This window comes from Trachinotus anak, unplaced genomic scaffold, assembly GCF_046630095.1.
Source record: "Trachinotus anak isolate AG129_WGS33_773 ecotype Australia unplaced genomic scaffold, CSIRO_AGI_Tana_v1 ptg000032l, whole genome shotgun sequence".
Classification (NCBI taxonomy): Eukaryota; Metazoa; Chordata; class Actinopteri; order Carangiformes; family Carangidae; genus Trachinotus; species Trachinotus anak.
Window position 1 is genome coordinate 3,752,736 of NW_027273883.1, and position 20,819 is coordinate 3,773,554.

The following is a 20,819-nucleotide window of genomic DNA, read 5'->3' on the forward strand; positions in this document are numbered from 1 at the left end:
TATTTACATACACATATATTTTTATTTTTCAAACAAGTTTCTCTAACCTGCTCGTGTTTCTTGGCCCAGCTCTTTTTTTTTTTTTTTTTTTTACATTATCAAATCTCAAGTCTAATTTGCAGAGTACAATGTTCCTATTACCACAAGATCAAAGTTGTAAATTGAAAAACTGAAATGATCTTTTAAAGAAGAATTTCACAGACACAGAATGATGCCGCAGTGCACTGTTGGGCGTGGTTATAGGTGAAGCAGGCTTAATTTAAATTTTACCTTAATTTAAATACTTACAATTTTCAACTAGATTAACCGATGAGTCGATCGCAAGAAAATTAATTGGCAATTCTTTTGATAATTAAATAATCAATGAAATAATGTTTACAGCAGAAATGACAAACATTTGATGGTTCCAGGTTCTCAAACGTGACATTTAATCAAATTGAATATTTTGAATATTGTTGGTTGGCCTTTGGACATTTAATGATGTCACCTTGTGCTCTAGGACATTGTGATGGGCATTTTCTGATGTTTTATAGATCAAACATTTAATGAAGAAAATGACTGATTTATTATTAAGATTAATTGATAATCCTCAACCAGAGGAAGAAGTGAAACACTGCTTTTCAGCATGGTATTAAGTTGCTCCTTAAAGCACTTAATAACATGATATCGAAGTATTTCTTAATTACATTAAATATTCATGATTAAATAAGAACCAATCAACCAATCTTTAACACTCAAAAACTCAGCTGATCTGCCTATGTGGGTGTAGTTTGATCAGATTTAAACAGACAGTGCTAGAAACATAAGCAAACAGGCCCAGAACCGCCACTTTTTCCCATCTGTCCACTTCAAACCAGCAAGAAGAGAAAAAGAAATTATAGAGGAGCAGTCAAAAAGAAATGATAGAAAATCTCCCATTTACATAACCAAAAGTGTTTTTAATTGTCAATTCATATCAGTAGCATGGAAGTTATCAGGGTCTTTAAGACTGTTAAATGTACCTTTGAGAAGGCGTGATATGTGTGCGTCGAAACTCAAGGTGCCCTGTCCATTGGTTTTACAGGTCACATTTGACCAAAGTGGTCATCCTCAAGCAAAAGATCAAGACTCTTTAAAAGTATCATCAGTACCTTTTCAAAGCCTACACTCAGTATGCTAACTATGCTGTGCCCAACCACAGTGCTGAATTGGATAAAACTACACACCACATTTTTCCTCAGCACCGGTGACTTCCTGTGGTTGTGTCTGAATGCGCGTGTGTTGGACAGCCAGCTGCTGCCAGACAATACAGGCAAATGGTGGGAGTGACAGTGCACTGTCGGGGCGCATAACAGCAGAGGAGGAGGAACAAACACAGATAAACAGTGACAGTGAAAACGTATAAGTGAGTGCTCCATTACTGAGTGAAATGTCTTTAACACAACCCTGCGCTGCTGCAGAAAAGAGTTTTGTTGGTCTTTCCTGAAGAGATGAACCACACAGTGCAGGTGGCTGAGTATGTATGAGCTGCACTTTCTGATGTATATCAGTATATCATGGACAATCTTTTTGTCTGATGCCTCCCTCACAGCCTCAGCATGTACTAATATCACTTATTGGTACTTAGATTTCACAAACTCCTGCGCTGTCGGCCATAACAGATTGTAGTTTACTTGTTAGTGTGACAATCAATATTCTAAAGAACAGAGTCACACCAATCTGTAATCCTATTTATGTTTATTGTCCCTCTACACAGTGATTGAAATACATATACATATTTATAATTTCCATTTTTTTAAATTAGCTGAGCTGCACACAGTTTTTCTACGAACCCCCTGGCATCTGCGGAAGTATTCCCCCGGTGACAAGTACCCCTGGGTGGGAATCACTGTTGGAGATTATCAGTATTTCATTGATCAATGAGCTTTTAGATCAGTGAGCTACTGTGAAGCTACTGTTAAGTCTTGCGATGAAACTGTCAGAATCTCCCAGCACCAAAACCACCAAAGACACATTCCTGGAGCATTTATAGAAAACTAATGAATCCACGTGTCATATGATACTATATGGATATGTGAATACTTTACTCTGATGGTGTTCCCAGCGTGAACATATCAAACACTTAGGGAAGACAAGTTGACTGGTTCGCAAATCATTAGTTTGAAACACTGTGAAGGGAAGGAGCTTTTGGTCACTGAACCTTTCACAGGAGCTTAAAATCCTCTCTTCGTTGCATGGCAGATAGAGACAGTCCCCATGGACTGCGGAGCCAACAGGACGCTCTGTCTGTGTGTTTGTAAGCCGACTACCACACCTGAAGCTGACTAAGAGCTGCAGCGCTGGAGAGCTGGAGACCCACGTGTGTGCTGAGCTGGTGGCCAGCTGTCACTCAAACCAAGGCCAGGTTGCTTGCTTTCTCTCTCTGTTTTTCACTTTATGCATGTTGTTGGGGTATGATAATATAGCTGTCTGTTATATCACACCAACCCACGGAGTATGTCAGTCAGAAAGACATTTCATGTTACATAATCATTCCATTTACATATCGTTTTGCATAAAAATCTTAATGCAGGGTGTTGTTCACTGTGCCCTGCCATATTACCTCAAAGACAGAAGTGAAGGAGATCTGACTGTCGGCCAGGTGAGTCTGAAATATTAGGTTTCCACTTTAGCTGTTTTCTACTAACTTGCTATCATTCCATCTGACTGAGTGTAACCACCCACCCAAACACCGGAGAGGAGGACTGGTATCTCTGGTCCACCCGACAGACCTTGGATGCTCGAACGTAAAGCTCTGCCCTCGCAGTCTTGTTTAACTGTATTTGACTCTCAGTTTTAGGCTTTGATGCCTTGTTCAGTCATGTTTTCCACAGCTAAGAAATCTATCTAAAGTAAAGTGTTTTGATCCTCTGCAGACCTGGGGAAGGTTACCCATGGCTGCATTCCCACTTGAATAGAACAAAAGTCTTTTACAGTAACAGTAGCATTAGTCAACAAGTCACTCCTGGTCGTGTTTAGTTATTGGACAGATTTTGAGTTTGAGAGTCAGCTCAGGTCTCGATCCCTATGCACTTATTGAATAGAGGTAGTATGTAGTGCTACACCTCTTACTGCACTGAAGGCTTAGTGATGTCCCTCACTTGTTAAGTCCCTTTGGATAAAAGAGTCTATCAAATAAGTCAATATAAATGTAAATGCATCCATTAGTGCATATAGTGAAAAACTAAATTACAGCCATGCTAGCAGCTCTGTGAGGCTGTGTTTGGGCAAAGAGGTGCTTTGAGCTAAATGCTGTGTCTGTTTCAGCAAGAAGAAATTTACACTCGACACAAAGCGCAGCTGAGGCTGATGGGAACATCATTAGTTCTGCAGGTCTTAGTCACAAACCAAAGTTTTGAACAAAATGAAATTCTGACTTGATGACGGCACTAGAGGAAAAGACAGAGGGTCACAGAGTTATTACAGTTCATCTTGAGGGGAAAGGTGAATGTGTGTACCAAATTTCATGGCAGTGCATCTGATACATATTGAGATATTTCAGTCAGCCATGCCAAAGCAATTCTTGATGTACTTTTAGGGTAAGATGTTTGATTAATGGTTAATTTAAGCCAAAGTCTAAAGCACCTTGATGTTTGGTTGGCCTTGATAACAAAACGAAACCTTCAGGCAGTTTCCAAATCTGATTTGAAATTTTGCACTCACACAAAAACACATGCAGTAAAAGTTAAAGAAGTCATACATGTTAATTCTTTGAGTACATTCATATCACATATAAAAAGCCTGTTTGGTAATTTTGCTTTCATTTAACTGTCAAACCTGAGGAGAGTCAGTGGTGACAACAGGCAAAGACCAAAAACTGCACCAAGCCCTGTTTTACCCTGTTTGGGGATAAATTCAAGCAACTTCCGAGAACCAACTCTCCCTGATTTCCAGTATGATAATAACTCAAATATAGCCATAATATTCATCTCAGTAAAAAAATTCAATACCTATAAAACAGTGTGGCAAAGTGTAGCAGTCATGCAGCCTCATGAAGTGCTGCACTCATTTTCAGGAGGCCTGTGTCTGTGTCCATCAAAAACCGAACACAACAATGTAGCATACCATCTGTATTCATTTGCAGTTCCAAAGGCAAGACAGCCAGATGATTCAGCAAATCTCTCCGCAAACACAAGCGCAGGCTTCTTGGGGGAAGATTTTTACTTTTCCCAGAGACTGAATCACAGGGTTTATAAACTGTCACCCTGCACAATAACTCTTCTACGCCAGCTCACACTGACGCAAAACTCCTCTATCGTCATAACACTCCAAATGAACTCTTATCACCGAGAGAAACACTGACGCAGCTAATTACGCTGGGCTATAACATACTGCAACAGACTGAATCCAGCTTTTCCTCACCATGCAGTTTACCACTAAGAAGCCAGATTTAGGCAGTGAAATATATATCAAAATTTCCCTTTGTGACTTTTTCCCGGACCCACTTGATAAATCAGTCAGGTTTTCCAGTTCAAAATCAGAGTTTAAAAAAGAATGGAATAACTACACGTACAGCCTGACAGATTGTCAGCCCACAAATCCACAGCAGCCGGCTCCATTCAGCTTGGCAGGCCTTTCTTAATGTTGATGGAAGAAGAGAAGAATTGTGCAGGTTGCTGGTTTGGGTAATTTTATTGCACATTAAGGTCCCAGATTAAAGAGGTCAACTGTGGCAAAGCTCGTGGCATCAAAGTTGAGTCCTAAAGCTTGCTCATGTAACCATATGAAAGCAGAAATATCATGCAAGTGAATTCAAAGTCAGAATAAGGCAGTGTGAATTCTGTCAGGTTAGCAGCACAGGGGTGGGAGCACTGACAGATGGGACACAGGATCAGTGGCATTTTAAATTTCATTCCTGCTTTGACGTTTCATTTGTTTTATTCTATATGTTTCAGATTTTTTTTTGGGGGGGGGGGTAATTTTTGTTAATAAGTTTACAGCACAATAGAAGCAACACCTGATGAAAAGCATGTTGTAGATAAAACAGAGATCCTTTTTTTTTTATAACTGTGACACCTCTTCATTCTGATGTTATTTTCACTTTGATGGAACCCCTCCCTTCCCCTCCCACACATATGCGCACACAAACACATCTCAATTCAGCACCAAACATTCACCCTCTGCAGGCTGGCAAAATGTGTGTGGTTTCCTTTTTCCACTGGATTCCAATGAAGGGAAGTGTATCACAGAGGGAAAACGCACCAAAACATCCATAGATCCAGCTGTGAAAAACCTCCCAAACCAGCACAACCCATCTAGCTTCTGGCCATCCATCCAAACGGTTTAACAGCCCACAGCTCTGCAAAAACAGCTGAATAACATTACTTTTGTGCTGCTTCATAGCCCTTCCCTGCAGCTCTAAGGCTCAGACAGCAGTGGTGTATTTTAGGAGTAACCAGATGTGAGGCGCAGCTCGTGAAGTGGTACCTGCCATCCCTGCATGCAGTAGCTTATCAAAATCCATCACTGTACACTGTGTTCACACATTGTGCTCAGGCTACAGCTGGAGGATGTGGACAAAAAAAAAAAAAACCCACTAGTTTTTTTCCCAAACTTGGGATCAATTCCTGGAAATTACAATATGGTTAATATGATGTTTTTTAGATCTTCATATGCAACACAGCAAGAATAAAAAAAGACATACATATTTGTACATCTGGCTAGCTAGCATTAGCTACCCAGCAGGTAAACACAGACTGAGCTAGAGACCATCTTGCGATAGGATCACACCAGCTGCAACGTTAATTAACATGTTGATGTTCTGACCCATGAGTACTCAGTACTCACTACTACATTATTACTACATTATTATATTGTAAGTCATCATGGCAAAATGTGGTCCTGGAGACAATATGCAAAAAAAAGGGTCAGGGTTAGGGTTATATTGCTTTGCATATTGCATATTACTTCAATGTCACAATGCTTCAGCTGACTCATTCTGCCTTTATCCAAAAAGCTGCAGCTCTTGAAATGAGGATATGGAACTCGCTGCAATTTCAATAATTCAGTCCTAGATTGAACAAACTGTGCAAAAATAAAAATTTTAATTAATTCAATATGTGACTTAACCCAGGTCAGACCCATGTCTACATCTACTGGGGAACAGAGAGGTAAAACTACATCAAAGCTGAGAATGGTGTGTCGTTACAAATGCAGTGCGGCTGCTTTTTACTTGTTAACTCATTCTCCAACAGTGGAATCACCCTAAAGACTGGATAAAATACAGATGTTATTTGTACTTTAAAGACAAAGAGAAGCGTAATATAAAATAATGCAAAGAAACCATCCAAAGCCTTTTGTCTGAACATGACCGATTGGAATGACTCAGGATGTTTTGTCTCAACACGAACAACAGTGGAAAGTCTAACACCTGTTTCCTCTTGCATGATTTGTCTTTTCTGTCTTTAATTCTTTGTGTCATTGTCCTATCCTCTTCTTTTTCAGGGAGTGAACACAGCCTGTGGGCCTTGTTGAGTGGGTGAGTGGAGTGGGATGGAGTCAGGACTGTGGAGCAGGTAGTGAACGGGGAGAAAGCCGTGTGGTGAGACAGAATAGAAAGTGCAGGATGTGGAGAACGACAGCAGAGGGTAGGAGTAGGTTCAAAATCATGGTGTCCATGCTGATAGTGATGCTGTATTATTTATATCTGAATCTTGAAAAAAAAATTGTATGAGCAGACATTTGAAAAAAAAAGCAGTATGCCTGGAATGCAGCATCTGAGCCGAAACACAAAATAAATAAAATATTGAATGAAGGTCACATACTGTAAAGGGCGCTGGAACAATTGCTCAGCTGAGCCTGCTTTATCACAGTAGTCTGCTAAGCTGAGATGGCTAATGGAATAAGTGAGAGTCGCCGTATGTTTAAATCTCTGTTGCTGAAAAACTATTCAGGCGGAGTTAACAACCAATCAGCTTTGTAGTGGCACAATTTTTTTTTTTTCTCCCTGCGGCTAAGTCATTCAGATAATAAGGTTTCTCTCAATAACAGAGCAGACTTAGATGAAGTCAATTTACAATCTGAACACAAAACATTAAAGGGCCAAATTCATTAATGGGGATTATCGCATCAAATTCTGTAGATGTTAATGAGAGAGAGAAGCGGAGAAAGTGAATGCTTGCTTTTTGTTTGCCGACTGAGCATCGAACTACAACAACATCAAATAAAGTATGGAGGACTGTACAGCTCGTAATGCTGTGGAAATTAGCTAGATAGTGTCCTCAATTCACACCTGGCTGTCCCCATCCTTACATTACAATACTGTTGGCTGTATTACAAGTATTTCTCTCTTTTTTGATAATATCTGTTGTTGAACTGTAAAATATTCTACAGAATATATATTTTTACTTCTGAAAGATCCTTGCTAAAAGCTCTGTTGTGTTGGATGTGTTGCAAAAGATGTCATTTTCAGAATTATATTAAATTTGGCATCAGCCTCAAAAATCCAGTGTCAGCTGGCCTGACAAAAGTACAGTAAATCTGAAATCTCCTTTTATACAGTAACAGAACTATTAGTGAGCAGTTTGTGACCAAACACAATCGAAACACGAGAGAAAGTAACATTTTCTGTCCAGTCATTTCCCCTGTCACAATCACCAAATGTTAATTAAGCCCCATATTTGCATAGAATGCTTATGCTGCACTATAATTATCCAGCAAAATTAATGTCTTCATTATACCTTAATTACCTCCTCAACTTTAAAATGTTTGCCAGAATCACAAAAGGTACAGGGAAGCGGATGAAAACGGAAAAATGATTGTATCTGAACCACTTGATCTGTTGTGACAGCGATGGAGGAGCCAAGAAACCTATTGAGGCATTGTGTGTTTGACTAATCGCAGATCGACTGTAGAGCCCAATATCTTCCATCTGAGTGTCACTGCATCAGGCATCCAGCTGGGATTGCTGTCAAATGTCTCCGTTCATCAATATCATGTGAAAAATGTGAGCTTTTACTTCTGTGATGAATAATAAATCAAGGTAGACGTATTAGTGTTATCACAAATCACAAATACATGGTCGGGTGTTTGGCGGCTGCAGCAGCTGCAGTATCTGCAGTTTATTCTGCTCTCAGCTCATGGAAATCTTCTGAACCGTCGGCCCTTTTTGAATCCCACTCTGATGGCAGCAAGGTCATCGTGTCTTTCAATTTATTGAAAGATGCAGTTGATTCATCATTTTGAAAGGGAATACATGGACTAATTGTGCCAGAAATGTGCTCAGTAGCACAACACTGTACAGACGCAGATGCAGAGCACGCTGAAAAGCATACTGTATTGAATTAACTATATAAAGATGGACAGATGAGGTAGCCTGAGACTCCACCTCTGCCTATCCCTTCTATGTCACTTGACCTTGGGATTGTTTGGGTCCTGGTTATACCCCTGAACTGATATAAATAGCTACAGTGGTCCTGTGTTGCTCAGTGAGGACTACGTGGGTCTAATCCTAATTGCCAACACTGCGACTGATATCATTAGGGGTTTATTTTAAATTAAGACCAACCATGATGGAAATATATGGAATTTTTAAATTGTGAGATACTTTTCACAAGACCATCCTGGATGTCACACTACTGCAAAGGTGACACTTTGCTCTCACAGACTGATAATAAAATATTCTGCTAATGCTGATATGGGTGGTGAATGATAATGCACGGCCCTTCACAATTAGATGTGCTGAGGTTTGGTCACACTCATCAAAAGGTCAACTTGGTGGAATTTCGAAAGCAAGTGTGCCGCCATGCTCTGAGCCCAAACGTCATACTGGCACGAGCCATAGAGATATTTGTTAATGAAAGGAATAGTTCGACATTTTGGGAAATACATTTGTCTGCTTTGCTGCCAAGAGTTAGATGAGGAGATCCCGAGAAACTCCCATCTGCAGCTTAGCTAGCTTAGCTTAGCACAAAGAGGTCTTCATGAAGTCACTGTGCCCTGTGGTCTGGCACATGGGCTCCAATAAAATCACTATGTGTCGATTTTACACTTTGGCATTTGTATGATTTAACAAATTAGATATAAAACATTAATTAGTGAGCTTCAGAGGTGCTGACACGCAGATTTTATCACAGGATGAGATCTGGTGCACATGGGTAAACAAAGAGCTTTTAATAATATGCAGCATCATAAAGCATGCAGATTTTCATTTTCATTTTCATAGCTGTTTCCTCCTGTTTCCAGTCTTTGTGCTTAACCACTTTAACCAGCTGCTGAAAGTAGCTTTACCTTTCATGTACAGACACGAGAGTGATCTCAGTCTTCTCATTTAACTGTTGGCAATAAAGAAAAATTGTATATTTCCAAAAATGTTGAAGAATTCCTTTACATTTTGGCCTAAATCTCTCCTGAGTCCATGCTGAGCCCTGGAACAAGCCACTGGGATTATGAGATTTATTAATTACACCTTAGATGTTTGACAAAGTTTAACATTTACACCATTCCAGGTCACAGCAGACAGATTACACAATACATTTGCTTATAATGACTCACCAATCTTGGTGCACACTTAATATTACTCCCCTTGACTTAGTGTTGTCACTGGACCTTCATCAGCTCAGTGCTGTGTGTCAGGGATTTTATAAAATAGGTCACATGGCCCCCTGTAGAAACATTCTCTAACTGTGGCCTTATGACAACCTCCATTTGCTTTTTTGTTGATCTAATAATTGCTAATTGCCTGGGGCCCATTAATCTCTTTTGGCTCTTTGGGCGTGGGCACCACAGATGGTCGGTAATGGTGTCAGTGCATTATGGCCTGTAGTGTAGTGTACTAACATATGTGAATGTGTTTACAATACGCTTACACACGGGTGATATGAGCTGACATTGCTTTGTCAGCACACTGTATGTCAAAGCGTGGCGGGACCAAACCAACTGATGTGTCAGTGCTTGACCGCCTAGAGGTCAGACAGCCACTCGTGGAAAGTGAGGGGAATCCAGTTGAATCAGCACAACTGCTCTGGAGCAAAGTGGTGGCAGCAACGTGGGATCATAGACGGAGGATGTCGCAAGGGAGGCCCTTAAAATAGCTTGAGTGAGACGGAGAGGTGCAGGGTGAAGGAAGAGGGAGAAACTGAGCGGGACATTTGTAGAGGGCCCAGAGAGACTGAGTCAGGCAAAACAAACAGAGGACGGCAGCACACAGAGGGTCAGTCTCACAGAGACCAAGGAGACTTTATACAACACAGCAATATAAAAGCAGAGAGGAGGAAGCAAAATAAAAGTTTAAAAAACACAGAGGGAAGAAAAATAAAACCTCAAAATCAACTGAGGACGTAATAAAGAGAAAGAGAACTACTAAGGTAACAATGCATGCATTTCATTTCAGAGCCATAACACTGATAAATCACTCAACCTGACAAAAGAATATCTAGTCAAAACCTGGTAGAGAGAAAACAGCTGCCTCGAGCTCTGATCAGATGAGATGCTTTTATCACTGCAGAGTTCTGATGCGAGCGTTGCTACTAACAGAGAGAGTAATGGCTCAAAGGATGCAAAGAACTTTACATCATTGTCGTTGCTATGCAACCATCCTATTATTACAAGCAAGCTAACCTAAAGTAATACTGTGGAAAATGTTTCTGAAAATCAAAATGGACAAGAGGAAGAGAAGCTGAATTAAGCTGAGATGCTTTCAGGGCCTCAGCCAGACATGTTGCACAAAGTCAGACAGGTTCACATCTATGTTAAAACAATACTCAGATACCCATATAAAAACTGAAGGAGGGTTTGCTTGCTGTTATCATCCTCAGCCTTCTTTCCATAAAATAAAATGTATCTTTAGGTTCAGTTGAAGCTAATACAAGACTTCAGCAGTCTGGGTTCCTGATATCAAGTGGGTATTATATATTCTAGCAAGGAAACTGTGTCTGGATAAACATAAAGAGGACGGTTTTACTAAAATCGTTGGCAGATAACCACAGAAACCTCGTATTAGCTTCGGCTGAACTCCGGAAAGCACTTTCACACAGAATGAGGATTTTGTTCCCAATCACTTACAGTGAGATCACTTCAGGAACAGATCTCTCCAGAGCCACGAGAAAAGAGGCCATTTACTCTTTCAGTCCACATGTGGTCATTTGAAAAAGATGTGAGCTTCTCCTTTAAAATATTCAGATGGATTTGATTCCACTTGAATTTCATTTCAAAAAAGTGAGATGAAAGACAAAATAACCGTTTCTGCCTGGACCCTGATTCAGACTGAATCAGAACATCTCAGAGGTAAAAGCAGATGTTAAAGGTCTGTCTGCTCACCCATCTCGGGATGGTGCCTTCCCTCAACAGGAACGCTGACTGTCCGCCGCAGTAGCTTGTTCCTGTGAGACTCTGAGCGCCTCTCGCGCATCAGCAAAGGGTGTACCTGCAAAGAGAGAGCACACGGTCAGCACACATTCACACACTCCTGAAACACTGCCTCCTGAAGTTGTGTGCTGAATATGAACACACAAGTGCACCCGTGCACTCTTTGTCCCTCTGTTTGTCGAATTTGAGGAACCGGTGTTCACACTGTGCTTGATAAATGAAAAAGGAAACAGCTGCGGCTAAACTGATCTTTGCATTTTATGGCCTGAGAATTGTTTTTATTAGAAAAGGCTGAAATCATTAAAATGATTTTAAAAAAATCATCCAAATCCAAAATCATGAATGAACTGATAAACATCCTGTGAAAGAATCTTCCATCACAAACTAAGCAGATAAAACTCATCATATATTTAAGGTTAAGATGGGGTCAGATGTAGCTCAAAGACAGTTACCAGTTACATTACATTCTTTAAAGTCTTAGCACATAATTCAACAAAAGTAAAAGCAAGAATATATGGTAAGAGACGAAGCTAGAATAAAAAAAATCCTGCATTGTGTCTGATGTAGAGGAACTGAAAACTGGAAGAAAAAAGAAAAAATATATATATATATATATTGAAAAAGTAAACCACATTTCACAGCTCCACCACATTTGGCCTCACAGTCCCTGAATTCATAAAAGTGAGACTTGAGGGAAAATAAATGGGAGAATGTGCCGCACTAATCAGAAACACTGGTTCCTTTGAAACATCACAGTTACGCTCAGAAAATACAGCGTATACTGTGAAGTACAGACCTATAAATCTTGACTGAGCACCAAAGCCAGTACTTTGTTGGCACTGGGTCCCAGTATGCCAAGGAATACACAAAGAAATAAAAAGTCACTGCAGAAACACATTTGAGTTTTGCTTCAAAATAACTTACTGTGATGCACAGATAGCCACAATTTCCAATTCCATTGATTCCTGCATATTTACAGCTCCACCAAGATTTGTGTATAAAAGAATGCATCAAATCTGACCCAACTGCAGTTCTGCTCAGCTCTGTGGAGACTGTTTGGCTCCTGCAAGCTTCACTCTTGTCAACCCTGTTTTCAGCAAATAAGCTCAGATAAATCCACTGCATGCAAACACTAAATTGCAACAGACAGTGTGACAGTGAAGAAAGTCTCAATGTAACGATGTAGATATTTGTCTAAGAAGTTTGTGGTGACAAAAACAGAGCTAAAAGTAAAGTGAAACCTGGAACTGATGGACAGGAACACGACTTAGATGTTGATCCGTGTCTCCTGGATGTGTAAAAAGTTAATTTTAATACATTAGCCATAACAAATTATACAACTTATTAATACACTCTGTCCAGCTCTGCCATATTCCACCTTTCCAAAGATTATATTGGTCAGTTTTTGTTGAAGCTTTCAAAGAAGTGATAATTAAACATTACTGGACTGCATTATATTGAAATGTGAAACAAAACATTAAAAACACCTCACAATCTTAATTTTTAACATATAGTTAAATAACTTCTCTGATGGTTTCAATCAAAAGTCAACATTATTATATTTGTAAAAGTAGAATTTAGGCTGAGCCACTGTATTGGATTACATTAGATTTTATGGGTGTAACTAGAGAAGTGGGCAGTGAGTGTATATGTAATGGAGCTTGTTGTTGTGTTTCTCTGCACCAAAGTCACCAAGAAAATTAATTACTGCAGCTTTAAGAAAAAAAATTGGGATAATTTCAAACATGGACATACTGTAGTCATTATAGTCATTTTCAAAGTGAACTGCAGGCGCTGTCCTCTATGTATCCTTACTGACAAAAAGTCAAGAAGCCAGGGGGAATGATCGCAGCCTTGTTTGTTGTTCTGTTACAATACTGTTGTGCTTTTTCAGTGTGTCCTATTGAGACTAGCATCTGACAGAAACAGACATAAAAGATCCGGTGTGAACACAGAGAGCCAGTGTCAGAAGGTGGTACTAACTGCAGAGAGCACTACAGGATAGTGCAGCCTGGGGGGGTTTGGGCCAAAGCCAACAACAGTGAAGGACACTGGCAGGTCACACTGAGCCATATGTCCCACAAGACAGCCGAGTGCCACTCACTCTAAAGGAACTCTGTTAAGATGAAAGAATGTCAGAGTGTGTGTGTCTGTGTGTGTGTGTGTGTGTGTGTGTGTGTGTGTGTGTAGGTGCTGCCTACATCTGTGAGTGTGTACAAAAGCTACTATGTGGTATGGGCATGTGTGTGTCCATCTAAGTGAGGGCACATAAAAATTTAATGCAGACACCGCTTCACTTCAAGCTACTAATATTCTCCAGTACTTTGCTACAGCTGTATCACATCAGACACACAAACACACACGCACACACAAACACACACATAAATGCACACTGGAATAATCTAGTTAGACCAGCCAAGCAGCAGACGCTTCACATCACAGCATCAGGATCCTGTGTATATGAGTCTCTTTATCCAACGTAATCAGGGACAAGTATCATAAATCAACAGGCGACGTGATTACTGCTCTACTGTGCTGCTTGTGCAACCAAAGTGCACAAAACTACATTGTAATGTGCTTTCTTGGGACCAACATATTGCTTGTTGAGGAGAAATTACAGTTCAACCTTCTTGATAAAAATACATATTAAGCAGCATCCGTTCTTTATGAGTCCGGTGAGTGAACGCACAGAGCATACAGAGTATGTTAATTTCCCCTTTTGCTGGGGCAGTTACTCAGTGAGAAGCTTTGCCATTTATCAAGTTTTCTGTCTTGCTGGCGGGTCTATCCCTCTGTCGGTGCTGGTCCAACATTTTGGTTGCGATAATTACTGGATGGCTTGGAATAAAATTTAGCTTCAAACTTTAAACTTTGCAGATCCTCTAACCTTTTATCCACAGCCCCCAACAGGTCAAAACTTCCACTCTGTTCATTAAAGGAAACATAACTCTGAAACTAATGACCAGATGTCAACACATGTCTCCATGATATCTTAACAGGCTGTGACAATTCTCACCATCAATTTACATTTTTCCCAGCAGACATTTTGACATGTCATAGCAGGAAGAGAAGTGCATTTATTAACATTAATAATGGCTGCATTCCCGTTATTTTGCACGCTGGCTCACTGGAATAACCTACACTTAATGGAACTGAGCCATTGTTAATATTATTAATTTCACCGGTGGTTTTCCTGCTATGACAAGTCAACATGTGTTGGGCTAATGTGCAGATTTCAGCTTTAGGGGCACAGTGAGTTCCCAACCATTAGAAAAATATATATTGTCTCACAAAATAACACGTTGCATGTTGCATTGCACGCTGCAATATGGAAACACCGTGAAAGGATGACGGATAGGAATTTCTTAATCCAGTCTGTGCTGCACTGAAATGCAAAATAAAAGCGGTTGAGCGAAACAGTGATACAGAAAATCTATAGAAAATCTACAGAGGAAGTGTTTATCTGAGTTTCTGTTTGGGCTGATTCAGCAAAAAAAAACTTGACAAATAAAGGTTCCATGTTAAATACTAAAAAGTACTCAATCCTGTCATTAAGCAGTCCTGTTCATTAATTTTCACCATTGCTTACAATGTCTTAATAAACCCACAGATATAAAGTGATAGGTACCATGGTATAAACATTATTAGACACACAGCTTCAATCTAAATTCATGCTTCTTCATGCATCCTCCTTCAATTTAAATGCAACTCTTGTCAGTACACGCAGCTTTTTCTCTAACCCTCTTTTAATTCTCACTGCCAGATTAATGCAGGATACAGCAGAGGAGAGTGGCCGAGCACTCTGTTCGACTAATTGAATATGCTTAAGTGCCAACGAGTAACAGTAAACCTGATATAACCTCCCATTCTACCAGCTCTTCATTGATCAGCAGCACAAATAAAGTCACAGCTGCGTACTGTAGCTTTATTGCGACATTGTTGCTTTACAGTGTTTCTAAATATACATAACAAGCGAAGTCGTTTCATAATGCCTGGCTGAGCGCTGCGCCAGCTCTGACTCCATTAAAGAGGAATCGGGAGGGGAGTGTGGAGGAGTAGCAAACTCAGACCGCAGGTAATATCACTGAATGGTTTTGCAGTTATTGAAGGGATAGTAGTGATTCTCTGCAGGGTTAAAGTGATGCTTCTCTCTGTCCAGATTTTCAGCTGTTGCCATGGAATCCAGGGGAGACAAATGGGCTGCGTTTACTTTTCTCAACAGTATGAGTTGTGTGAGAAATGTTACAAAATACATGTTTGGTAAGCTGGAGCATAGGTTTGTGTCTTTTCCATGCAGATCGACACTTTAAACTCGCTTCTTTTTACATGTGAGAACCAGAATAAGATCAGGAACAAGTGCGCAGATACTGTAGCTAAAATGACCTCACATCCATGAGTCTTAAAAAGTTCAGCTCTTGAGTAGCCATCTTGATGCCAACACTACCCAATTACAAGGATCTAAATATGGTAATTTTCCGCAATCACATCTACTTGAACAAGAACAAGCCCACTCATTCCCTCCCCTCCTGCTGCCCTGCCCAGTGCAATTCATCACTGACAACTTGACTCATGGAAAAGACCCAGAATACCTTTCTTCCCCATCCTGACACATCAGTTCACGAATAAGCTTCCCACCACTGCCTCCACTCGGGGGGGAAACACCTGGAGGCTATTTTTACTCTGCATGTGGCAGGATTTGATTGGTCAGATGTCGCGGGGTTCTGCAGCTGGAGATGTGACACAACAACGGCTCTGGGGTTGCCATGAGTGGGCACAGGAAGCTGGCAGGCCCATGCTCAGAGAGACTGCTCGCTTCAGATGATGCACTCACATCTCACACACACAAACATAAAGGAATGATTAGATTCAGAGCACAATGTACCACTGCTGGGAAAAAAACTACCATGAAAAGACTTGGTCTGGTGCCACCCAGAAGTCAAAATGTCCAATAAACCTTGCTATAGAGACCAAGACGCACACAAACCACAGACAGTAGTTTTACTTTTACTCCTTCCTACCTTCTAACCTTCGCACACCGGGCCATTTTCCACATGAAAGAAAAAGAAACGATCAAATAAAGGTGTTTTGGAAGTGTGTTTCAGATGCTGTTCAACAACCAAACAACCACTTTGTTTGGAGCATATTGACGCTCTAAAAATAACTCTACATTTATTATGTACATATGAATGAGACTCTTCCTTCTTAGCAGCAGTCGGGTACAAAATGTTCACTCAAAGTTCATTCTAAGAGTTGTGCTGGAGTAAATGCCACAGGGTCATTTAAATCAGACTGGCTCCCTGTTACAGTACTGTATGTATCTGTTTAGCAAATTTTATATGAGATGAGACTAAAAACCTAGACTGACTAAACTGGTGTAAAACAGCACAAGAGTAATAAAAGGTTAACTCTACCCAAACCCATGGGTAGAGGTAGGTTGTTCTGACCCAGTGTTGGGTTAGTGTTCTTTTTCATTACATATTGTTTCGTTGTGAACTGAGAAATCCACTCTAGCTCTTTTCAACCCTTCATTTCAGTACGTGTCACTAACTGGTCGTCATATGTCTGTCATTTGCAGTTTGGAATCTCAAATACACATTGTTTTGTACAACTAACGACACAGTAAGGCAAAAACGTGAGCCTGTTATCGAACACACAGTCAAAAATAACCACATTTTAATTTTGGCAAATAAAGAGACAGTCATATAAAACAAATAACACTAAAACCACCCACTGGCACTGACTGTTTTTCCCAGTCCTGCAGCCCAAACTGGGTCTACTTTTAACCCAGTGATTTTCAGTGGGCAAGTGAAGATCACAAGGTTACGAGAAACAATTAAATCCTCTGAGGACAATGAATATCTTGTGCAAATTTCACAAAGTTCTGGAAATGTGTATAGATACTTTAAAATGGCCTAATGCGGACTAAGGTCAACATCAGGTCAGATGAAAGGTCAGGGGCTTTCTCAACCAGGAATTATCTGGGAACCATAAATATCCCGACCAGTCCTCCAACCTGAGCAACTACAGAGGTCGTTTTTTTAAACCCTTTGATGCAACCCATAGGAGCGTCTCCTGAAATAGTGCCTCTACGTCAACAGGTGTACCGAACCTAAGTTGTCATAGTTACAATAATAAACACGCAGACTATACCGAGAGTTGCGTACCTACCTTCGTTGCCTTGGTTACCACACTTATGGTCATGGCTTGGTTAGGATTAGGAAAAGATGGGGATTTGGTTAAAATAAGAACTTCCTCAACAGCAAATGATCTTTGTTGTCATGGTTACAATAATAACAACATGGTTAACTTTGCCAACCATGGATAGAATATAGAAACATAATAAACTGCTGCTGTCACTTGGGAATCGAACACTGCTCTCCTGTGTCATATTCCTGTGTTTTGTAGACCCATCCATCCACACCAACCTCCTCCTGACGTGGACTTTGTTGCTCTATAAACTACGTCACTGCACTTTTCCATAGCTCCTGTCACCATTACTACGACCACTAGATGTCAAATAACAAAACTATGGGTCATAATAACCTGCTGCACAAACAACCTACCTGCTCAAATATCTGTACCCAGTGTGGCCAGTTTGTGGGAAGATATCTTTTGCTGGACCAAATATTTGATGGGTCAACACTTGGTCCAGAAAAGCTGTTTATTTCTTCTATAAATTTTAAATTCTACTATTATCAAAAGATGCAGCTTGACTCATGGCCAAGATGGCAACTGTTGAGGTTGAGAAGTGTCCATCAATTTACACTCAACTTTTTGATCGTTTTGAGTGCACCATCCAGGGACTTAATGTGCACTGCATGTTGCCATATTTATAAATGTGAACCCACTTACGCACTCAAAGCAGCATGTGTGAGTATGGAAGCTGGCGAACCGAGACACAGCATGTGTCTCACAGCAGCTACGGCAGTAATGGACCAGTCCTTGTCTTTTATCTGGAGCTTGTCAATCTGTATTCTTGCAGCTCTCTAACAGGACTAAGTTAAAAAGTGAATTACAACACTTAATCACAAAAAAGGCCCAACACAAGTGTAAAAAAAATCTGCGGTTGGACGTTTCATCTGGACAATGTTTGGCTCCAGTCATGCAGCAGGCAATTTCATTCAATTTGAGATGTAAATTGTTCGCCTGGTGCATTTAATCATGCATGACTGTTAAAAAAAGGCAGGACTGAAATCAATACATTTTTGATGAGAATTTTAACATCAGATAATGAACACGCTTGTCAGATTTCAGTCAGAGGCCAACAACTGTGCCACGCCGTACAAGACAGAAGCAAATAGATGGATGGTGGTGTTGGAGAGAGGTGGGGATGAAGAGCTAGTGATAGGGAAAAGAAGGGAGAACGAGGGAAGGGAGTGCCATTGATCTGAAGAGGGAGGAGGGGGGTGTTTTTGTTCAGCTTGGCAGGTTGAGTTGAGCGATGCTGCAGGCTGGCTGGCCCATATGTCACTACTGCTTCCTCAAGCCCAGTGGTGAGGAGCAGGGGAATATGGCAGGACGCTGTGCATGTGTGTGCGTGTGTGTAAAAGAGAAAGAAACAGAAGGTACATACCTGTGTGAAAAAGAAGGAAGAGAAAAGTGAGGGAGTGTGTGTGTATTTGTGTAAGACTGCATTGAAGCAGAGTGAGCAATATGCGAAAACAGTGCAATCCATTATTTCTTAACGGGGCAGTGATCAAACACTGTTGGTTGTCTAACTGAGGCCAAAACACACAATCACTCACACTAGTATTTTCATCTCAGTGAGGACTAACCATCACAAATAAATACATCACTCTAACCCTAAAACCAAGTCTTAGGACAAAATATCCTCAAACTGGTCCTCACAAAGATAGAACACACACACAGACACACACGCCAACAAACACACGAACCTCTATTAGGACACACAAGCATGCAATTACGAAAATTTGCCGGCACACCTGCACAAAGAGAAATAAATTTCACCTCAGCATAAACACACACACACACACACAGAGTCCTGTGCATCATGATAGGCAGCTGAGCTGGCCAAAAGCACGATCTGTCCTTCAGACCGTCAGTAATGTCCTTTCACAGACAGATGTTCCTCCTCCTCCTGAGCTACAGTGATCATAAAACATACAGTGATCCTGCCCACAGAATGACACAGACACACACACACACACACACACTAACACACAGTGGACAGACTAATAGGGCTGACATTTGTACCACCATTGGTCTTGCACACCCAGAACCAATTGATGATCATTTCCTTATAATTTGAATGTCTACACAGCACATTGGAGATTGTAGGTGTAACTGTGCTGTACATGTGATATCTAGCACAAGTCTTTGAAGAAAAGTGGTGCTGTTGGCTATAGTAGAATAAAAAATGTATGATTTTATTTTCCTTGTCGTTGTCTTCGACTTTTTCCATTTATCCAGGACAGATTGAAACAGTTTCATGAACCCAAAAGAATTTCATATGATGAGAAAAAAGCATATTGTTTTAAATTGATGCGGAAACAGAGTTAGAGGTAACATGATGCACAAACGATGTATATAAGCAGGAAAACTCACACTACATTGAAACTGTGACCTGAGTGTGTGTTGTTTTCTTCTAAAACTGATGCAGGCAAAATGCATGGTGAGCAAGATGAGGTGTCACTTGAGGTGTTACAGGTTGAAAAATGTTGAATATTGAGGACTGAGAGAGAAGCGACAGAAACAAACTAGCTGGTTGCAAAGTTAGCTGCTGGGTTTTGGCTTTTATACTGTTCTGAACAGCCGCCCTGAGAGCTCAACACACTGAAACTAGGAGAACACATGCAAATAGACAAAACACAAGGAAATTCACAAAAGCGCTGCAAATTTTCACAACACAAGGTTAGTGTTTCTAAGAGACACATAAAAAGTGATGAACCTGGCTGGAACACACTTGTTGTTCAGTGCTTTGAGACTTTTGAAGTTAAAAGCATTGACCAACAAGTGTGCATGGATGTATTTTAATATATTTATTATAATACGTCCATGCAAGCGCACTTCTGTTGTGTTGTGAGAATTTGCAGCGCGTATGTGTATTTGGTTGTGTTATGAGTATTTTGCATGTGTTGTGAAATTGACAAAGATGTTTTCTGAAGTTGTTTGTGTTTTGTCTGTTTGCATGTGTTTTCTGAAGCTGCAGAGCATTGAACTCTCAGGGCCAGGGCCAGTTTTGCTAATCTTGTATAACCAGACCTGTGGCTGCCCCCATTATCATCCTGCTATGGAGGAAAAAAACGCTCTGGCTTGTTTGAATGTCTTTAAACCAATCACAATTGTCTTGGGTGCCCCAAAAAACAGCAAAGACGTGTGTCAACTGTCCAAATCTTTATGAAACGCCTTGCCGTTTCTAGTTTGGATATTGTTGTTTCCTGTAATGAAGGGGAGCTGCAGACAGGGGAAGTGCAAAGAGAGGAATCGGTGCCCAGTGACTCTACATCCAGTGAGTCAGAATACTGTTCTGCTAACTG

The 20,819-nt window shown here is 40.5% G+C and overlaps 1 protein-coding gene across 2 annotated transcripts in view; it reads right to left on the minus strand.

The window, feature by feature from the left end:
* syngap1b (synaptic Ras GTPase activating protein 1b) overlaps nt 1-20,819 on the minus strand; it is a 145,213-nt gene that overhangs the window by 78,526 nt on the left and 45,868 nt on the right. For both annotated transcript variants that reach the window (XM_071468722.1, XM_071468723.1), the window contains one exon: nt 11,275-11,380. In XM_071468722.1, the coding sequence (XP_071324823.1) occupies nt 11,275-11,380 (106 nt within the window). The remainder of the gene's footprint in view (nt 1-11,274; nt 11,381-20,819) is intronic.